The sequence below is a fragment of the Primulina huaijiensis genome, chromosome 7, assembly GCF_012295235.1.
Source record: "Primulina huaijiensis isolate GDHJ02 chromosome 7, ASM1229523v2, whole genome shotgun sequence".
Classification (NCBI taxonomy): domain Eukaryota; kingdom Viridiplantae; phylum Streptophyta; class Magnoliopsida; order Lamiales; family Gesneriaceae; genus Primulina; species Primulina huaijiensis.
In genome coordinates, this window is record NC_133312.1 from 22,994,283 (window position 1) to 23,014,859 (window position 20,577).

The 20,577-nt window shown below is 33.0% G+C and overlaps 1 protein-coding gene across 1 annotated transcript; it reads right to left on the minus strand.

The window, feature by feature from the left end:
* Positions 1-7,928: 7,928 nt before the first annotated feature.
* LOC140980671 (ABC transporter G family member 7-like) lies at positions 7,929-17,050 on the minus strand. Its single transcript, XM_073446643.1, has 11 exons — positions 16,750-17,050; positions 15,600-15,790; positions 15,359-15,509; positions 14,837-14,969; positions 13,192-13,393; positions 12,066-12,339; positions 11,455-11,586; positions 10,829-11,049; positions 9,755-9,967; positions 9,565-9,649; positions 7,929-8,583 (listed from the first exon to the last, which is right to left on the minus strand). The coding sequence occupies exons 1-11, from the start codon at positions 16,978-16,980 to the stop codon at positions 8,275-8,277; spliced, it is 2,142 nt and encodes a 713-aa protein (XP_073302744.1). The 5' UTR covers positions 16,981-17,050; the 3' UTR covers positions 7,929-8,274.
* Between the last annotated feature and the right edge of the window lie 3,527 nt (positions 17,051-20,577).

The window sequence follows — 20,577 nt, forward strand, 5'->3', positions numbered from 1 at the left end:
TTCCAAAAAAGAAAATATAGGAAAAAACCATTATCAGGACAAGCAATGCATGATCAGATTCAGAAGTAAAGATTGACAGAGAATATGGAAGGAAGATAGAGTGCTTACCTGAATTGACAAATGAAATGACCACTCGAACAGGTGATGACTCATCCCAAACAGGGAATATTGTTACCCTTTAATTTCCTGTGCTAAAAGGACGATGCATACAAACGTGAATAGGGTTTTCATTTCTTCACAACTTTAAGGTACCATTTAATTTCTTTGTACCTTTGGAAATTCAACCATTCTTCGATCTTAACCAACTTATATATTTGCTTCTATCCCTCGACAAATCTATTGACCACTCTATCAAGATTTATTCGACTCTACCATAGATTTATTCAATGACCATAAAAGAGCTAGCACGTCTGTTTTTTTTTTTTACATGAATTAACGTACTGCATCATATTTAAAAATGACGATCATCGGATCAAGATTCATAATTTCTTCATTTCATTTTCGATTCGTAAAAATTAAAAAAAAAATCCAGAACAAAGCTGTAATATAATATTCAATCTTGAGGTTTTGTAGTACTTACAGATAACTTGATTTATATGGTTATACTATTTAATTATGTAAATGAAATTTGACCCCTATACTTATTCATATTTCAATAATTTTTTTAAAAATATTCTTAATATATATTTTGTAGTATCAATTATTAACTTTGGTTTGTTTGATTATTTCAATTCAGCATACATAAGAGCATGTATGTGATCGTAAATTATCTTAAAAATTGAAATTGTATATTTCAGCATAAAAAGGTTCTATATTTATACAGTGTGCCAAAGATATATTCCTTTTCTTTTTTTCTTTTTCTTTTTAAATAATGTTTCAAAATTTGTCTTCCAATTTTCCCTTTTTAACTTAAAGGGATGTGAAATAGAAATCTCCTGAGCTCCCAAATTTCTGTAAAATATTCTATTGTTTCATGTGGCGCATGCAGTAGAACCAGCCAAAAACTTAGCTGCTCCATGTTGACTAGGCTGTTGCCTACTCGTCCAAATGAGACATATAAAATTAATTGTGTTGACCGCTGGCTGACGCAGAAAACAGTTGCTTAGGTTTCACAAAACCATCAAGAATTTGACCAAACTTTATTTTTAGCCAATGCAAAGATTAAAATATATATTCAGTACGTAGAAACANTAAAATCGATAAAATTATATTTTTGATACGGTAACTTAACCGTTCTCTTAGTTTTAATCATGTTATCAAAAAATTGATAAGAGTTTAATTCAGACTCTTAGGTTGGATGAAAAATTTTGATTTGGAGAGAAAGATTTGATTTGGAAATATATTTAAAGGGTGATTTGAAATGACACCCATCACCATTGCATTCACATAATTTAAGAGAGAGGTGGATTTGAAATATATATTCAAATATAAATTCATCTAAGTAGTCAAATAAATATTAAAATTATGAATTTGAAATTCATATATTCAAATATCCTTCCATACAAGAACAACTTAGTCTATTAACTTGCATTTTTTTTCCTTTATGGTTCTTTTTTACCGGAGTGTTATCTCGCATATATAGATCTGGCCATAGGCCAGGTCTAGATTGGACCCACCGTTTTCCCGACCCTTAATAGTAATCATCTAGAACAGCTAATGTCCGAGTTGTGAACCCGGCGTTCGGGTTCGAGCATAGGCTCGGTTAACCACCGTGTCCAAGTTCGATTCAGTCCTTTAATTTTTTTACAAAAAATTATTATTTGTTAATAAACATTTAATGAATAACAAAAAATATAAAAATAAAATAAAAAGAGCTCGCACTTATATAATTATAACTATATACAATAACTATATAAGTTGCATGTGTACCATATTTTGATGTAGAGAAATCAAAACATGTTGTTCTCTTACCTTTACATATTTACTTTTTTTAAAAATTATTTGCTTATAAAAGTTGAGCATTAGTAAGTTTTGAAATGATATTATTAGTGACATTAGATTGTGCTTCATGTAGAACAATTTGTCCACCATATTTGATGTTATATTAATTATTAATATCATACAAATGAGTTCTAATATTAAACAAAATCAATAAAATAGATGAAACTGATTTCGTAATATGATCTAAAGAATCATAGTATAATATTAGTATTTTTTTTATAAATCATTTAATTTAAATCTAAGATCTAAAACAAATATACATAAAAAAATATTTCAAGAATTTCAAAAAAAATATTTTTCTAATTTTGTTTTCATCACATTGAGCTAAAACATCGTCACTAAATCTGTTGATCGTGGCCATACATTAAAAAAATATTGCAAACCCCTCGGGTTCGACCCATTCCTTGGCCAAGTTTATACATACGTCAACAATATGTGACCGCATCATCAATATTTCGAAGTTATGTCAATACTCCGATGAGAAAAGACTAAATTAAAACCGAAAAAATATAAGTTAGTGGATTAAGATAGTAAATTGACCGACAATATGACTAAAAGTAAAAAAAAACATGTCTACAAATTAAAGTTCGATACAAAAAAAGAAATTCTCCCGGTTAAACTGAAATGATTTCAAAGAAGAAAAGCTTTTTACTGAGTCTTCTACCATTTATAAATCATGAACGAACCCTCTTCATGTCTCTGGAAATTAAAGAAATTTGCTTAATTATGAATTATAATTATTATGTCTTTTACTACTCAACAAAAACAAAGAAACTAAATCAAAAATATCGTACTTGCACTCTTGCACTTGCAAAGACCCTTCACGTGAACTAGGGTTTAGACCAATGAATAATCAGTTCCCAACCCCACCATTGTGGGTATCAACCTCCGTACTAATTATGGAATACTATGATTTCAGGCTAAACATCATAGAACTTTATCTCTTTATGGTGAGCCTTACAGCTGTTTGATTGGATGGATAATAAGCCGAGCGTACGAAGTTTTTAAGACCTGTCCAATTCTTTTTCAGAGGTGAAAGAAATCTTCAATACTCCTTCAACAGATATGAAATAAGTACTATATATGAACGTATCTTTCACAGTATTTCGATGTCTCTGCAGTCTGTTCTAAATCCATCTCCCAGCCCACTTTAGATTTTCATGTCTCCTGATATATATTTTTTAAATTCTCTTCACGACCCATTTATAAATCCACCACATTCATCCTTGTTCTTCATTCACTCCTCTAGCTACTTCAACCTCATAGAAAAAGGCTTTGTTTGTTGAATCCCACAAGGGTTTCTTTTCTTGTTGTTTTTATCTGAATGAAGTGTACATATTTTTTTAGGGTTTGTGGAAGAATTAAGGAGCTTCCTTCAGTCCAGTCTGAGGCAATTTAGAGCTGAAAACTCAGCTGCTGACTCGTTGGTTCACGAACTCATCAGAATAATTAAGCGAGATCGGGTGTGTTCTTGATCCAACGATACGGGAGCTGTGTTCGGTTTTTGTTGTCGTAGCTTGGACTGAAGGGAGCTCCCTGTCAGTCCAATATTCCTTATAAGTTTTATCCATGTAGCTAATACTTTCGAAACCCTTTTTCTTGATTAGTTAGCAGGTTACTAGTATGTTTCAAAATTTGATTATTATGTATGTTTTATGTAAGAAGATTAGAATTTAACATCTGATAGAACAATTAATCTTACATATTAAACCCTTCCCAGTGATTCTCTAACAAAATTTATTTTGTTTTGAGTAGCTGCCGCAGGTTGTGGCTAGCTGGCCGATGATTTCAAAGAGAAATCCCATTGCACGGACCCTAGAAAAAGGACCCAACGAAGTACAACTAAATACGTGTAGTGAATATTTAATTTAAAGTTACATGTTAATCCAGTTGCTTCGTTGATTAAATCTTTTGCAGACTTGAAAAGAAATTTATCAGACGACTACATAAGCTTCCAGTTGTGTACATATATGGTTCGGTTCTTAGATTCTTCCGACAAATCGAATTAATTGTATCTTAAAATTCTTGTAAGAACTAATTAAGAACCCTTCCACGTTACTTGCAATAATTTAATTAGGAATCATTTTTACCCCGTTTATATTTTTTGCATTGTATTTTTTGCCAATCAACTTTGAAATTTATGAGTGTACATATTTTTAATCATATTTACATGAGATTTGATAAAAACGTTTCATAAAAGTATTTTTAAAATTTTTTATATAAAATATTTTAATAGTTGTTTTGAGTATAAATTTGTGTTTGAATAATTATTTTATAGTTAAAAATGTGTTTGGATAACTAATTTATAGAAAAATAATTTTAAGTTTTTTTTTTCATTTTTTCTTGTTTGTGATTGAAAAGTTTTTTATTATTTTTTTCTTTTTTTTTATGTTTGTGATTGATTTTATTTTTCTTACTTATTGCACAATTAAATTAATATAATTTAAAACATACAATTATCATTTAAAACGTTGAAACAAAAAAAAGCATAATTTATAAGTGCATTAAAATGTACAAAATTTAAAGTATAAAAATCTTATTTCAAATGTTGAAAGCGAAAGAACATAATTTGTAATGATAATTTCTTAACGACTTGATTGTGATGCATTCCGTATTTGTTTTGACGATGCATTGATATATAATGTCTCTATGTATGTCAAAAAGGCGTCTAAAGGTGTCCAAATTTTTCCGAAATTCGAGCATAATGCTCTATTCATACAACCATGTATCAACGTCAATATCCAAATTTAAATAAAAGTCGACGAAATAGAAGCAATATAACATATATGTCCAAATTTAAATAAAAAACCTACAAAGACTAACATCTTAAATTTACATGTCTCACAACACAAACAAGATAGTAACATCATGAGCTACAATAAAATCTAAAGACTCGAAATCCAAACTAATTTATGTCTTCGAGCCATCTTCATAAAAAGGAGTCGTCATGTTGGGTCAAGGAATGGCTTAATTAGTTGCACAATAAGGGCAAAACCAGGGTCCTTTAGCCAACGCAACAAGAAAAGGTCTGAGACAGAAGATATGAAATCCACGTAGCTGAACTGAACCTTGAAACGAACTATGAGATCAGATCCCCTAGCTTTGCAAGCTGCAACATATATAAAAAAAATTTATCATAAGCACCCAAAAACAAAATGTTGAGCCTGCTATTGTTCAAGTTACAGGAAATGTATCGTCAAAGCAGTCTTGTAATCATAATATGTGTACAAAAAAATTGTTATCTATGACAAATATTATCAAGACAAAATTGTAATTTTAGTATTGTGAGTTGGCTTAATTTTTGGTTTAGTATTTTAACTTGTCAAATTTTGGTTTTCATTCAGTAACTTGGATTTTTTTTGTTTTTGTCTGTTTTTGTCAGAATCACTAAATCCACCGGATATTACTTATTTAACATTGATACTCTCTTATGTGGTTAATTTGACAAGAATAGAGCTTATATTACATACATTAAATATACATAAACAAAAAATGGGAAACTATGAACTTTTTTCTATTTATTTTGAAGTATTTAAGTCGTTTTGCTTTATTTTTCTTTTCTCTTTTGAGGGATGAATTTTAATTTGAGTGAATTCTCGTAACATGTGTGTTAAGATTGGAACTTGAACCTAACTCAACCCCAAAAACTAGCTCAAGGAGGAAGATTGTCCAAGCCCATATATGCAACTCCCAGATATTTTATCCAACCGATGTGAAACAACTAACACATCCCCCTCACAACTAACAATGTGTTACGTAGAGAAAATCAATGTGATCAAATAAATTATATTCTATATATGTAGTGGTAAAGTTATTGTATAATAACCAAACTTTGATAAGTTACATTATTAAAACTCAAAATATACCAAATTACTAGACTAATATTATAATTTTTACTTGAATATTGGAATTTAAAATATCTAAACAGTCAAAATAATTATCTATTCATGACAAAATGTTGATACTCAGAATATTATATTTAAAATATGGTCACACACAATTATCAAAATCTGCATGATGTCAGCTTGAAAGGATTAATTAACTCAACTGACTTAGATTAAAACATAAGAGTATATATGAAATATACAACTAATTTAAAAGATCAACCCCGAGAGTGAAATCAAGAACAACCTCAAATATTTTATTTTATTTTTTTTTAAAAAAGGGAGGGCCATATTTTCTTCGTACTTAGCTCAGATGAACAGCAGACAAAACTCCTCAACTAAGTTCCATAAAATTCAACACTAGTTGAAAATGGCACACTCAATGCTATTAGTCCAATCACGCCTAACGCAAAGCTTGGCTTCGTCTCCATCAAATACGATTGCAAGAATCTCATCGCATCGCATATGATCATGTCATAGCTCGGGTAAATATCTTTCTGCCACCCCATCCATCCCATAGGAGCCTCATATCGTCCCTCTCGATCATCTCCATCTCGCGAATTCTCTTTCGGAGACCGATAATATTTTCGTCCACGATATTATTCCTTCCTCCGACCTTCTCTTCGCCAATGTTGTCGTGAGATTAGCATGTTTCCTTCTTCGATTCACTTCGACCATTCAGGGCAGAAGTTGATGCCATTTCGAATAATCTTGGGAAGTTTTAGATTTGAAGTATGGTAATACGATTAGAATGAAACTAAGGAAATATAATGTTGAAAGGGAATGTGGTGGTCACCTGAGGGGCATTGACTTTTTTTTTTGGGTAAATAAATGATTCCTGTTTATTTCCGACAGCGGAGTACTAATTAATAACTTAATAATATTATTTTTTGTTTCCGTGTAACTCACGAATACACGAATATATTCGAATATTTCCAACAAAAAAATATTAAAATTTTCAAATTTTGAACCGAATTCGAACTTGAATATATCTAATTCAAATCTTAAAATTTTCTTTTATGCGATTCGATTAAGTTCGTTTATACCCGACACATGAATCTTAATTATGATCAATTTTATAAATAAAAACTTAACTGATTATTAAGATTAGGAATAGGCCTAAATTGAGAATATGGTATGATTATTTCAATATTCCAATCGAATGAGTGCTTAATTTTTTTGAAAATACACATGGAAGAAATCTGAATACGCTGAAACTGCTACAAAACGCCGGCAAACACATTTCTCGGGGTAACGCAAAAATCAAACTACAGGGAAAACGTACATATAAACCACTATATATTTTAAAAAAACGAGAAAAAAGGGGAACACAACACAAAGTTCAAAAATTCAAAATAAAATGTCGACAAATTATATAAGAACAATAAGTTAAATAGAAGAAACTCGATCTAACTTTTACTTATTTACACCATAATTATATTAATAAATTTTAAATGACTTCAATATTAAGGACTTGAAATCTATTGTAATTTGTATAATTATAGTATGAACAAGTAGAGAGTTGAATTTGAATTTATTTTGTGAAAAATCATCAAAACAATAAAAAAAAAAATTAAAATCCATTGATTTCAAATCTTTCTATACGTACACAACCAAAACGACACCACTACTAGACCAAAATTGAGATTGGGATAGTTGAAGATTAGGAGAGTAGAACCATTTAGGTAATTATAAGACACCGATTCTTTGCATCTTGTCTACTTTAAAATTCAATTATAAGATAATTATTTAGTTCGTACTCGTGTTAAACAAATAACACATTTCAAATTAAAGTAATACACATGGCCTAGATAGAAATAACCAAACATTTACATTTTTCAAACATGCTGCAGACAAGTGCTACAAGAAAAATACCTTCAGTGTAGCTTTGTGTTTGAACTTGAAGGCAAGCAGGGGTGCAGTGTCTCACTAGTCAGACATAATTATATGCAAGAAAGTGAGATGCACATAGGCCAGATGACGCATAATCTAATCTGCCTGATGCTAATCAGACACAATTATATGCAAGAAAGTGAGATCCACATAGACCAGACGACGCATAATCTAATCTGCCTAATACCAGAATTCCTAAAACAATCGGAGTAAGGCGTATAAGTGGTGTCTGTTAAGTAAATAATATCTCAAACAGCTCCAGTAACAGGTTTTCTGGGAAACAAAAGCTGAAAAAAAAAACACTACGCAATGTACTGGGTGGTTTTAATGCTTCAAGTTCATGGCAAGCCATCCAAGATGGAAGATTTTTCAGAGTACAAAATCATCAGTGCCATCATTTTCAATATCATCAAGTTCTCTAATAATAGTTCATTAGCTCTGTAAAATGGAAGATGCCTCCTTTATTGCACAGGCATCTCCTTCATGTTGGGACCTGTATGAGATCAATAATAGCAAGTGGCACGTCTCGTATTAAGATCATCATCTTCCCAAGTAATTACCAACCGTCTAGCTCAAACATATTAAGTGGTTCAGAGGGAAGAGATTCAAGTGGCTGGTTCGATTTACCTTGGCCAAAAACAGGAGATTGGGGTGGCTGGGATGAATCCTCGGAGTCACTTTCTCGATGCTTGAGTTTTGTTGGTCGTTGGATTTGATCGAGAGTTGGAGGCTCAAGTCGCTGGTACTTAGGCTTGTTTTTCTCCAGGAGGAGGTAAGTTGTGTAGTACCAAAATAATAGTATTCTACTTTGAGCTATCACTGTGTCTTTGATCCGACTGCCTCCAAAGGAGAGCCGTTCAAGTGCCTGCAAACGTAACAGTGGAAACATCAAATATTGACTAAGCTAGGAACATATATTGATAGAGATAACAGTACAGAAAACTTTATAAGAAATGCTTAATGGTTATTCAATTGCTTGTGTTGAAAACACCAGAAGGCATATCTTATCAGGTTTACATGAGCTGATAGCAGAATAGGATTTATCAAGATATCATATTACATTACACATTTAAAATGAATAAAAAATGGAAGTTACAAGCTAGAACATCCCTTTGCATCAAGTGGTTTAAATGTTGAATTTTGGGTTACAATATATGGGTTTGACCATTTGAGGGCAATTCTCATATTCAGTGGGTTGTTGGCTCGAGGAATGGTGGACAATACAAATGCCCTTGATCGTGGACCGCGGTCTGAACTTTCGTCCAACCATAAGGTGGTTGTAGAAGCTTGAATATAAGAACGATATAGACTAACTGTGATAGACACAATTTCCACACCAAGCTCTTTAAAGTGCTTATCTAACATCCGACTACGCTATTGGTGGAGTACGTAAGTCGACAGCTCCATGTATATGTTCTATGGAGCTAAAACCAATCAATAGAAGGACTCTTATTGTAGTGTATGCCTTGAAAATACCCGAAGTTGAGCAATCTAAGTCACCCAGCAGATAAAGTACATTACATAGTCCAGGGATTGGCCTCACCCATTTAGTGACTTTGGCACTGGACGAAGAATGATATAGACCAACTGTGATAGACTACCAGTAGAAAGGATAAGCAAACAAATGAATGTGAAGCACCACAAGGAAATCAGGTCCACTCAGCACGCTATTGTTACACGTGCCAATGAAAGTACCAGCTCAAGAATGAGTGGAAATATTGATGGATGCACGAACAGTATAGATTGTAATCAAATCGATGGTGGAAATTAACAATTTCTAAGAGATTAATATCTAGCATTGTTCACCGAATTAAAACAAGACTAAAATTTTCATAATCTAACTCACTTGTTCACCAGACTGAATGTCAATCGAGTGCTGATGATCAAACTGGAGACCGCTAAATTCATTAATGCAAAGCCCTTGAAATGCCCTGGATGTGTAAACAAGCACAATAACCACCGTGGGGTTCAGTTTGGGGGAAACTTCCCTCATAAGCTAAAAATAAAATGAAAAACTAAATAACAAAAATAGGTACCATCTGATGAGAGAAACGCGAGGAATCCAGCGAAAGATGATTGGTGTGTTTTCTGCATTGACATAATAGCCTCCAAAAACGATGAAAACTGTCATAGCCGATGGTCCTAAGGCCAAAGCAGCTTCAGTGGTTGGAACCATCGCACCAACAGTTAGCCCCATGGCAGATGCAGCAAAAGACTCAATGGTGACCACACCACAGAACTTCCCAAATCTAGAAAGAAATACTTCTTAGGTCATAAAAATCCTACTTTTCTTATCTGGCGAATTAAGTCCACAATCATGCCTACAAGGTAACTGAATTATCAAGTAAAATCCTCTCTTTTAAAAATGTTAACCTAGAAAGATACCACAGCGGAGCTTAGGTTGTGTAAAAATTAATCTAATGCAAAACAACATTGTTTGTGTTCTAGCAACACTGACATCTTTGACCAGTGCCTACACAAGAATCGCACATAGAAAAAAGAATGATCAACCTTTCTGCAGTGAACTCCCATTCTAATGTCATGAAAATAAAAAGTAACAGGATAATTACACAATGTTCATGAAGAAGAATTAATGATAGCCTATTATTTTCATATATCAGCTGATAAAATCATAATATATAAGGTGATGCACTTGCTTGATTACCTGCAATGCTAGGCAATGCGCTCGTAAATAAATCCCATGAAACTAGATGACAGGTAAAATTTGACTCTTCTTACTTAAAATTAACAATATAATGGTGCTTTTTTTTGTGAATGTCAACTACATAAACAACTATAACTGCAATCTCATTGTTTATCTCCTTCGATGATCAAGAAACCAAGCGGATGTATCAGGTGAGCTAACACATTGAGTTTCAAACAGATTGGGCTTCTTTTCTTCCAATCAATAAAATCAGATTAAAAAGCTTTAAGAGGTGTCGGATCTTTACCAGCATATTACTAATATGCTCACTAATTTTCAACCATTCATTACCTAAATGTGTGGTCATCTTATATTAGGATAGAGATATGATATTAAATAGACTTCATGCCTCAATTTGGTAGCCAAATGAACTAATGCGCTGTTTTTACAATTACCAAAAACCCACCTTGACATTGCAGGATGAAGGCGAGTCATGGGGTACAAAATGGTACCAAAAAGTAAGGGGAATGCAGCTCCAACAGGAATCTCAGCCAACAATTTTGAGAGTAAATATGGACCAAGTAAATAGGACCCTTTGGCTCTCTCTCTGTCAACTATTGCACGTTCCTTAGGAAAGACACCCACAGTCTTTGTGAGTGCAGCCATTGCAGTGTTTATAGCAGTAACCTGAACAAGACAGTGACGGAGAAAAGGCAAAACATGAGAGACACATCAAACAAATCAAGCATTCTTTATCATGGCATACTTGTATGGCTTCTATTTTAACAATCTATTCTATAAAAAAAAATACAACACAACAATGCAAGTACAATCAAAATAGTAAAGAAGAGATTTAGTAAGAGCGTACCGATAGCAAGATTTACGAAAATATAGTTAATATTTTATGAAAGATTTTACGCTCGAGCATAACCATAAAGACCAAGGTATCAATAGGTAGACTTATTTCTCTAATGACGGTGAAACTTATTTCTCTAATGATGGTGAAAACGTATTCAAATAAAATGTTAATCGTCGCAACATTTCTGAAAAGAAAGACGACTGGATCTCCAACAAGTCAAAGTAGCTGCAAACCTGAAGCAATCCCATTCTATCTTGTATTGATGTCTGCGACCTTCCCATCCTCCAGAAGACAGAACCAAATATAATAGCAGAAGCAATGGACATCCTTGCACGAATTTTGTTTGTTGGGCCATCACGACAAGCCTGTTTGTCCATTGACGGTAGTAATCAATTGGTCAAAGAGAAAAATCATCTCAAGTACATAACAAGTTATTGAATATGCTAAATCTGTAAATCATCAATTGAGAATAAACTCCAAGGCTCGGAAGATGAGCAACTTTGATCATTTCGAAAAAATTTATTTGCAAGCGAGGGAAATTTGAAGACCATAACTCAACAACCATCTCATTCAAGAAAAATATTAAGGGGAAAAACCAACTATCACACACAAGCTAGGTGGAGTGTGCAACAAAGAAATGGAGTGGAGCGTACAAGTTCATGGATTGCAACACCCAACCTCTGAAGTAATGAATTTTCAATACAAGTTCATTGGAAATTAATCTCTTGTTCACCCCACAGCCGATCAGTTGTACAAAACATAACACCACAGTTTATCAAATGGACTCTAAAAATACATGATTATTTTAAACTGCAATTTTAAGCAGCAAGGCAATACCATATACCTGCAGCCATGCCCGTTTAAGGAGCAACCGAAACTGCCTCCACCAACCACCTTTACTTTTATTGGTAACAATTTTTCCCCTCAGCTTTAAGTTCTTAGGATCTGGCCAGGTAAGAGGAGTTGCATAGAGAGTTGATGATGTCAGTTCCGCAAATGACTCGACTAGACCATCTATTCTTTTCTGAGAAGCATACACACTCTCAACAGAGCTATAGTCCACTGAAATTAGATCAGCCAAAAATTCTGCCGGGTTCACATGATCTGGACAAACATACCTGAATTTTATTTACCAATTCACTGATCAATAAATTAACGGCATGCAGTATCACTTAAATCATAAAGCAAACAGCATACTTGATAACATACAGATCATCCACAAACCACCCTGTTGTTGATGAAAGGATGGTGTTTTGGTATGGTGAAACATATCAATATTTTGTCTTCAGAAATAATTGTTTAGCAGGTGCTTCGGTTGTCGACATCTTGCGATAAATTCTAGAGCAGGATTGTATCCATGCATGAAAAAATATGACAATTCTAAAAAATAATCGCTTTCCAAAACATGTAGATGCATATAACGAGACTTCTTGAAGATCCAGACATAACATTTTAGCATATGGTAAGAAATCATTCTGTCTTCTCATGTCATCCTGTACTATGAGCCAAATGAATGCTTAAATTCACAATTTATTGGTTCTACAGTGAGAATGAGGTTAAAACATAAGCATTTAATGCGCAACAAGCATCAGTTCATCAGCAAATTTCGATGATAATAGACAAAAATTAAACTGCAAACATTCTTCCATATCTGGTTAAAAAAAGAAATTGAGAATCCCATAGGAGAAATGTTGTCTTCACGTGATACATATAATTTAAACAATTCCTACATTATGAATCCAGTAGGCCATCTTAAAAGTTCACATAAAAATTTAATATGACAGGAAATCCCAATAGCAAGAGAGCCAAAAGAGAGTCAAAAGTTTGCGTAAAAATATAATCACAAGAGTCATAAAAACATCCTTTTGACATCATGTTGGATCAACACACAAAGATAGGCTGCCGAATGTCTTGCATGCAGACACTAACAATTTCAAAGTCAAACAGTTGGAAGGTATCGGATGGCATACCCAAATTTTGAGAAATAACTGAGTGATTCATCCTGTGCAGGACCAGCATAAACAAGTGAACCTTCAGTTAATAACACAATGTCGTCAAATTTTGCATATACTGAACCTCTAGGCTGGTGAATGGAGCAAATGACAGTATGCCCATCCTGCGCAAGTTTTCGGAGTGTTTCCATAACTTTCTCAGCCTGGAAGGCATCAAGTCCTGAAGGTGACATTTCAAGCAGTTAACACCGAAACAGAATTATGCTCTATACCTCAACAATGATCACTGCAGAATAAGGTAAAAGACTAAATGAAAAGGCTGGGCAAGAAAGTAGGAAACAGATGCAACATGGTGGAACAGTTACAAGTTGAATATCTTATCCAGATGTTTAAATTCATGAAGTTTTATCTTAATTTTTATCCTGTAAGTTTTGTGCATATTTTGTATTTCTTGAACATTTGCAGTACAAATTTCCCATCACTCCTCCAAAAGAAAGAGAAAAGGCACTTAAAATTTGAGGTACATTCTTGATACGAAAACTATTTCAAGTTTATATTCATGTTTGGATGTTGCCCAATATTCTGTTAGCCGTTTCCTAAGAGTTTCATTTATTGATCTCCAGCCACAAAAAGAGCATTTATTCTACTATAATTTGTTACATGGTACATCTCAAGGGTTCTAAATAATTATTTTAGCAGAAAGCCCTTTTGGTCATTGGTAGACCCGTCTCTACAGTGGAACAATTAGTCTCATCAATCAGAAAAGTTTTTCAGCAATTCGTGCTTCCATAGTGGAGCTGATTTAAATTTGAAAGAAAGATCTTTGGCTGCTTTGGTACTAGAACCTAAACTAACCAGTCAGTTGCATGGATGACCAGGGTTACGAAGAACAAAATGATTTCATCGGAATAGTTATTATCAGCACCAAGCTATTTTTTGTTGGGTGAAAAGGATCGATAGAGAAAAAACCAACTCAAGCAACACTCTATTGCTTTGCTAAGCCGCGTGGATAAAGAGTAGAAAGGCCGAAAGATGCTTCATACTCAAGCCTTTAAGTCGACACTCATTTATCAACATAACTATCTTCGTCACCAAGTGGTACCACTTGATTCGTTCGTCATACCCGCTGAAGACAACACTACACCACTATTGTCAATTTTAGACACGGCACTAAAAGAAAATTATAAGAAAATGAAAACTATGCTCTGATATCTCCAAAACTAAATAGGCCTAAACATGGCTGGAGAGTCATGTTGAGCAGATAAACCTTATTACAGAGAAGCAACAGGGATCAGACTTCTTCCTGCCAAATTTTTCATCTGATCTTTACCTCCTTCAAGCCGAAACATTAAGAAAGATAACTAATGGACAGGGTCTCCTAAAAGTTCAAATAATACAGAGCCCTCGGGAAACAAGGACAACTTGATACATAGAAAATTCTTCCACTCCGCTATCAGATAAACATTTATTTTGCCTACTTTTCCCTCTCCTGACCAGCTGGAATCCCTCTATTTCTTAAATTGCTAATTCAAATTCTGGGTACTATTAAAAGATTGACAGAGAATTAGCCATCTTCTTCTAGATATCAAGGAAATTAGCAAAAATAGTTATCCAACAGAACTCCTAAATTATCAAAACAAATTGAAAGCGGATATGATCGTGCCTGTAGTTGGCTCGTCAGCAAAAATGACAGATGGACTGGCAATTAGCTCACATGCCAGTGACAATCTTTTCTTCTCACCACCACTAATTCCACGCACTTTTGCATCCCCGACACGTGAATCAGCACAATTGACCTTTTTAGAAACAGCATAAAATGCACCACAGGGATATGAAATTAGATTTTAACATACATCAGCAATATTATAATTGAACTGAACTAAAATTAATTCAACTTGCACATATAATCATTGCCATAATATGTAAAGTTATAAATTTAAATAATAAGCAAGCATTTAAGTATGTATACATTTATCACTGTAAAGACAAGGTTAATCAACCAGTGTGTAGAAAAGTTGCTGGTTAGAACAATAAACTGAAGAAAAAAAAGAGCATGTTAAACCACAAATAATGGTCATGTCAAGTCTATTAAATTCCTAAATTTAAACTCAAGTATCCCACATAGAAACATTTGACGTAAAAAAGTAGCATTAGAAACATTTGAACATAAAAAAGATAGTCTTACCAGGCCAAGTTTGAACAGGAGGCCATCCACATATTCATCTCTCTCTTGTACAGAAGATATATCCTGCAGCTGGAGTTCAGCAGCAAGAGAGAGTGTTTCTCGAACAGTCAACTGTGAGAAAAAAAGATCCTCCTGCCTAACAAAGGCAAACCTGCAACATCACGAAATACATCAATTAACTAACTGAAATTATTTTATACATGAACAAACACAAATTCTGGTATGAAAGGGCCAAATGTACTTGTATGCTTTATTGGAAAATGGCCGTCCATTAACCTCCAAAAGGCCAGACAAGTGTAATCTGGGTGATGCTACTATCTGACCAGCCAAAACATTGAGCAGAGTAGTCTTCCCTGATCCAGATGGACCCATTATTGCGAGCAATCTACCAGGTTTTGCCTCTCCACTAACATTTTTTAGCAAAAATCTCACCTAAAAAGATAATGGCAAGTCTTTCAGTCGGCTCCTTAAAACAGTCACTTATATTGATATTAAAAATAGAACAGTCACTTATATTGATATTAAAAATAGAACTAACTTTCATGACAAAAACAAATTGCTAGCTAAACAGGCATTTATATAGCAGCATTCTTCTGAATTCAGATGTCGAAGTTATAAATTGATGGAGAATACTTAGATAAATTGTATTTACAATCTTATGGTATAGTCCTATTTGAGAAAATTTGATCCAAAGTGCATTCAGCTCAACCATTTACTATATATTTTTATAAATCAGTAGTCAGTAACGGCATATGTCACCAAATAATCAACTTAGAGCATGTTTGTTTAAATTCTAAGCTGTTTAAAGCTTCTTATAAAATGTTCTGGAACTTGGCAAAACTTTTTAAAAAAAACTTATGATATCAAAATGAACTACTTCAATTACATATAAAAAACAAAAATAAAATTAAAGTAATAAGATAGATTAGCTTTGTTCAAAATAACCTTAATACGCAATATACCTCAAATTATTCTCACATCCTTTTTTTTTCTCTTCCACTCACGTAATTTGTTTTTTCCCATGTCTATCGTTTCTACAGTAACTTATTTATCTAAGCGCCTATAACATACTAAAACAAGTTATGAAGCTTTAGAAGGTTACAAAATATTTAAAGTAAGCTTAATCAAACAGACTTCTAACTATTCATAGTCTGGTAGCATACAGTTCTTACAACTGCTTAAATTTTCAATATAGCTTCCTATTTCTCTCGAACAAATCAGCTATCCACAAATTCTGATTCCATAAATATGACGAGTTTTGCACTTTAACCAGAACAATTGTGATATCCAAAAGACACGATAAATCCATACTACCCCGATAGCAATACTTGATGCTAAACAAATGCTTCACGCAGCAGCGCATTTACTTGGTATAAAGTGCATCAACTCACCGATTTAGAGGATTTATCAGAGAGAGAGCAGTTGATGTGGCTCCACTTGATAGTGACCGGCGTAACTTCCCCTTTCGCAGGGGCTTCTCCTTCCTTCTCTTCATCCGTCTCCTCCGGCTCCAGGAGCGCTGGTCCCGGGGAGGAAACCAGGCGGAGTAGCAGCGCCGCCGCAACCGCTGCCAGGAGTTGGCCTAGTCCTCCACCACCGCCTTTCCCGCCAATTCTGAGCATTTTTTCTCCGGTGTTTTCTTCTATCCTATCTTGGGTTCATTTCACTCCCACACTGAGGAAATGTCATAGGACTCGCATTTGTAGACCATTTGTTCCTACTTGTACGACACCGTTTTATCGATTACGGAAAACGACGTAGTTTTCATAACAATGTGGAGAATTCTGATCGTTTTTCATAAATCCGCCCTGTGTGAGTGACACGTGTCCCAACAGAAAGATAAGACGTTGAATTGGATATATTTATAATAATTATAATAAAAATAAATAACAATTACAAGTCCGGGTCTAGTCTTCGGAGCCATCCACTTGCGACTTTTGAAGCTAAAAATTATTTACTTGCGACTTTTGAAGCTACAAATTATTTATTTATATTTTTAATTTTGTGAGTTTGAACTTTGAATGAGGTTTTGTCTCCATTTGATTTGAATGTATTTATTTATTTATTTGAGTTTCATGTAAGCCTTGACCGCCTCATCCATGACGTTATTACTCAACATTTTACATAAAATTTTGGCGTCCAACATCTAATGTAAGCAATTATTTTGTACGAATAACAAGATTTAACTTTTTTTCAAGGCAAAAACTTGTGGGAGACGGTCTCGCGGGTCGTATTTTATGAAACGGATCTCTTATTTAGGTCATTCATGAAAAGTATTACTTTTTATTTTGAATATCGGTATGATTAACATGTTTCACAAATTAAAGATTCGTAAAACCGTCCCACAAGAGACCTACTATTTTTTCAATATCAATTTATGTTTTGTTCCAGTTTTATAATAAGAGTAGTATCTTGTAGACGGTCTCACGAATCTATCGAAATTCACGATAAAAAGTAACACTCTTAGCATAAAAAAAAATTTTTTATGGATGACCCAAATAAGATATCTTTCTCACAAAATACGACATGTGAGACCGTCTCATACAAGTTTTTTTCTTATAATAATTTTAATCAAAACTAGTTGCACTATTTTTATCTTTTAATTTATATCTCTTGACAAATGATTCAATTTATATTTTGTTCGATTTTTATAATAATTCGAGTCAAAACTAGTTGTATTATTTTTATCTTTTAATTTATATCTCATGACAAATGATTCTATATATAAAAATGAGTTTTTTGTTTTATCTTCCTTATATATTATGTATTATCTTTATTTTCAACAAAGGGAAAGCAAGATAAGGTATTTTGATTTTTAAAAATTATTTAAAATTTGAACTTTATCTATATATCATGCATAAATGGTCCTATGATGCTATTAATTTAAACTTTGATAAATATTTTTATTATTATTTATGTATGTTAAGATCTTTAAAATTTAAAATATATTGTTTATTATAATATATATAATATAACGTTTTTTCGGTCCAAATGTCTAGTTGAACAATCTGATCGATTGAATCGTTTTTATAAAATATATCGGTTCAATCATTGGTACGATTATGAAAACAATGCTTTCATCGCATTATTTCCAGGGTTTTTCCCTCTATTTTTAATTTGGAAATTAAAACTCGATGGCACTTTATTAGTATGTATATCATACTTATTAGGCAAAAACTTGTGTGAGACGGTCTCACGGGTCGTATTTTGTGAGACAGGTCTCTTGNATTGGAACTTGAACCTAACTCAACCCCAAAAACTAGCTCAAGGAGGAAGATTGTCCAAGCCCATATATGCAACTCCCAGATATTTTATCCAACCGATGTGAAACAACTAACACATCCCCCTCACAACTAACAATGTGTTACGTAGAGAAAATCAATGTGATCAAATAAATTATATTCTATATATGTAGTGGTAAAGTTATTGTATAATAACCAAACTTTGATAAGTTACATTATTAAAACTCAAAATATACCAAATTACTAGACTAATATTATAATTTTTACTTGAATATTGGAATTTAAAATATCTAAACAGTCAAAATAATTATCTATTCATGACAAAATGTTGATACTCAGAATATTATATTTAAAATATGGTCACACACAATTATCAAAATCTGCATGATGTCAGCTTGAAAGGATTAATTAACTCAACTGACTTAGATTAAAACATAAGAGTATATATGAAATATACAACTAATTTAAAAGATCAACCCCGAGAGTGAAATCAAGAACAACCTCAAATATTTTATTTTATTTTTTTTTAAAAAAGGGAGGGCCATATTTTCTTCGTACTTAGCTCAGATGAACAGCAGACAAAACTCCTCAACTAAGTTCCATAAAATTCAACACTAGTTGAAAATGGCACACTCAATGCTATTAGTCCAATCACGCCTAACGCAAAGCTTGGCTTCGTCTCCATCAAATACGATTGCAAGAATCTCATCGCATCGCATATGATCATGTCATAGCTCGGGTAAATATCTTTCTGCCACCCCATCCATCCCATAGGAGCCTCATATCGTCCCTCTCGATCATCTCCATCTCGCGAATTCTCTTTCGGAGACCGATAATATTTTCGTCCACGATATTATTCCTTCCTCCGACCTTCTCTTCGCCAATGTTGTCGTGAGATTAGCATGTTTCCTTCTTCGATTCACTTCGACCATTCAGGGCAGAAGTTGATGCCATTTCGAATAATCTTGGGAAGTTTTAGATTTGAAGTATGGTAATACGATTAGAATGAAACTAAGGAAATATAATGTTGAAAGGGAATGTGGTGGTCACCTGAGGGGCATTGACTTTTTTTTTTGGGTAAATAAATGATTCCTGTTTATTTCCGACAGCGGAGTACTAATTAATAACTTAATAATATTATTTTTTGTTTCCGTGTAACTCACGAATACACGAATATATTCGAATATTTCCAACAAAAAAATATTAAAATTTTCAAATTTTGAACCGAATTCGAACTTGAATATATCTAATTCAAATCTTAAAATTTTCTTTTATGCGATTCGATTAAGTTCGTTTATACCCGACACATGAATCTTAATTATGATCAATTTTATAAATAAAAACTTAACTGATTATTAAGATTAGGAATAGGCCTAAATTGAGAATATGGTATGATTATTTCAATATTCCAATCGAATGAGTGCTTAATTTTTTTGAAAATACACATGGAAGAAATCTGAATACGCTGAAACTGCTACAAAACGCCGGCAAACACATTTCTCGGGGTAACGCAAAAATCAAACTACAGGGAAAACGTACATATAAACCACTATATATTTTAAAAAAACGAGAAAAAAGGGGAACACAACACAAAGTTCAAAAATTCAAAATAAAATGTCGACAAATTATATAAGAACAATAAGTTAAATAGAAGAAACTCGATCTAACTTTTACTTATTTACACCATAATTATATTAATAAATTTTAAATGACTTCAATATTAAGGACTTGAAATCTATTGTAATTTGTATAATTATAGTATGAACAAGTAGAGAGTTGAATTTGAATTTATTTTGTGAAAAATCATCAAAACAATAAAAAAAAAAATTAAAATCCATTGATTTCAAATCTTTCTATACGTACACAACCAAAACGACACCACTACTAGACCAAAATTGAGATTGGGATAGTTGAAGATTAGGAGAGTAGAACCATTTAGGTAATTATAAGACACCGATTCTTTGCATCTTGTCTACT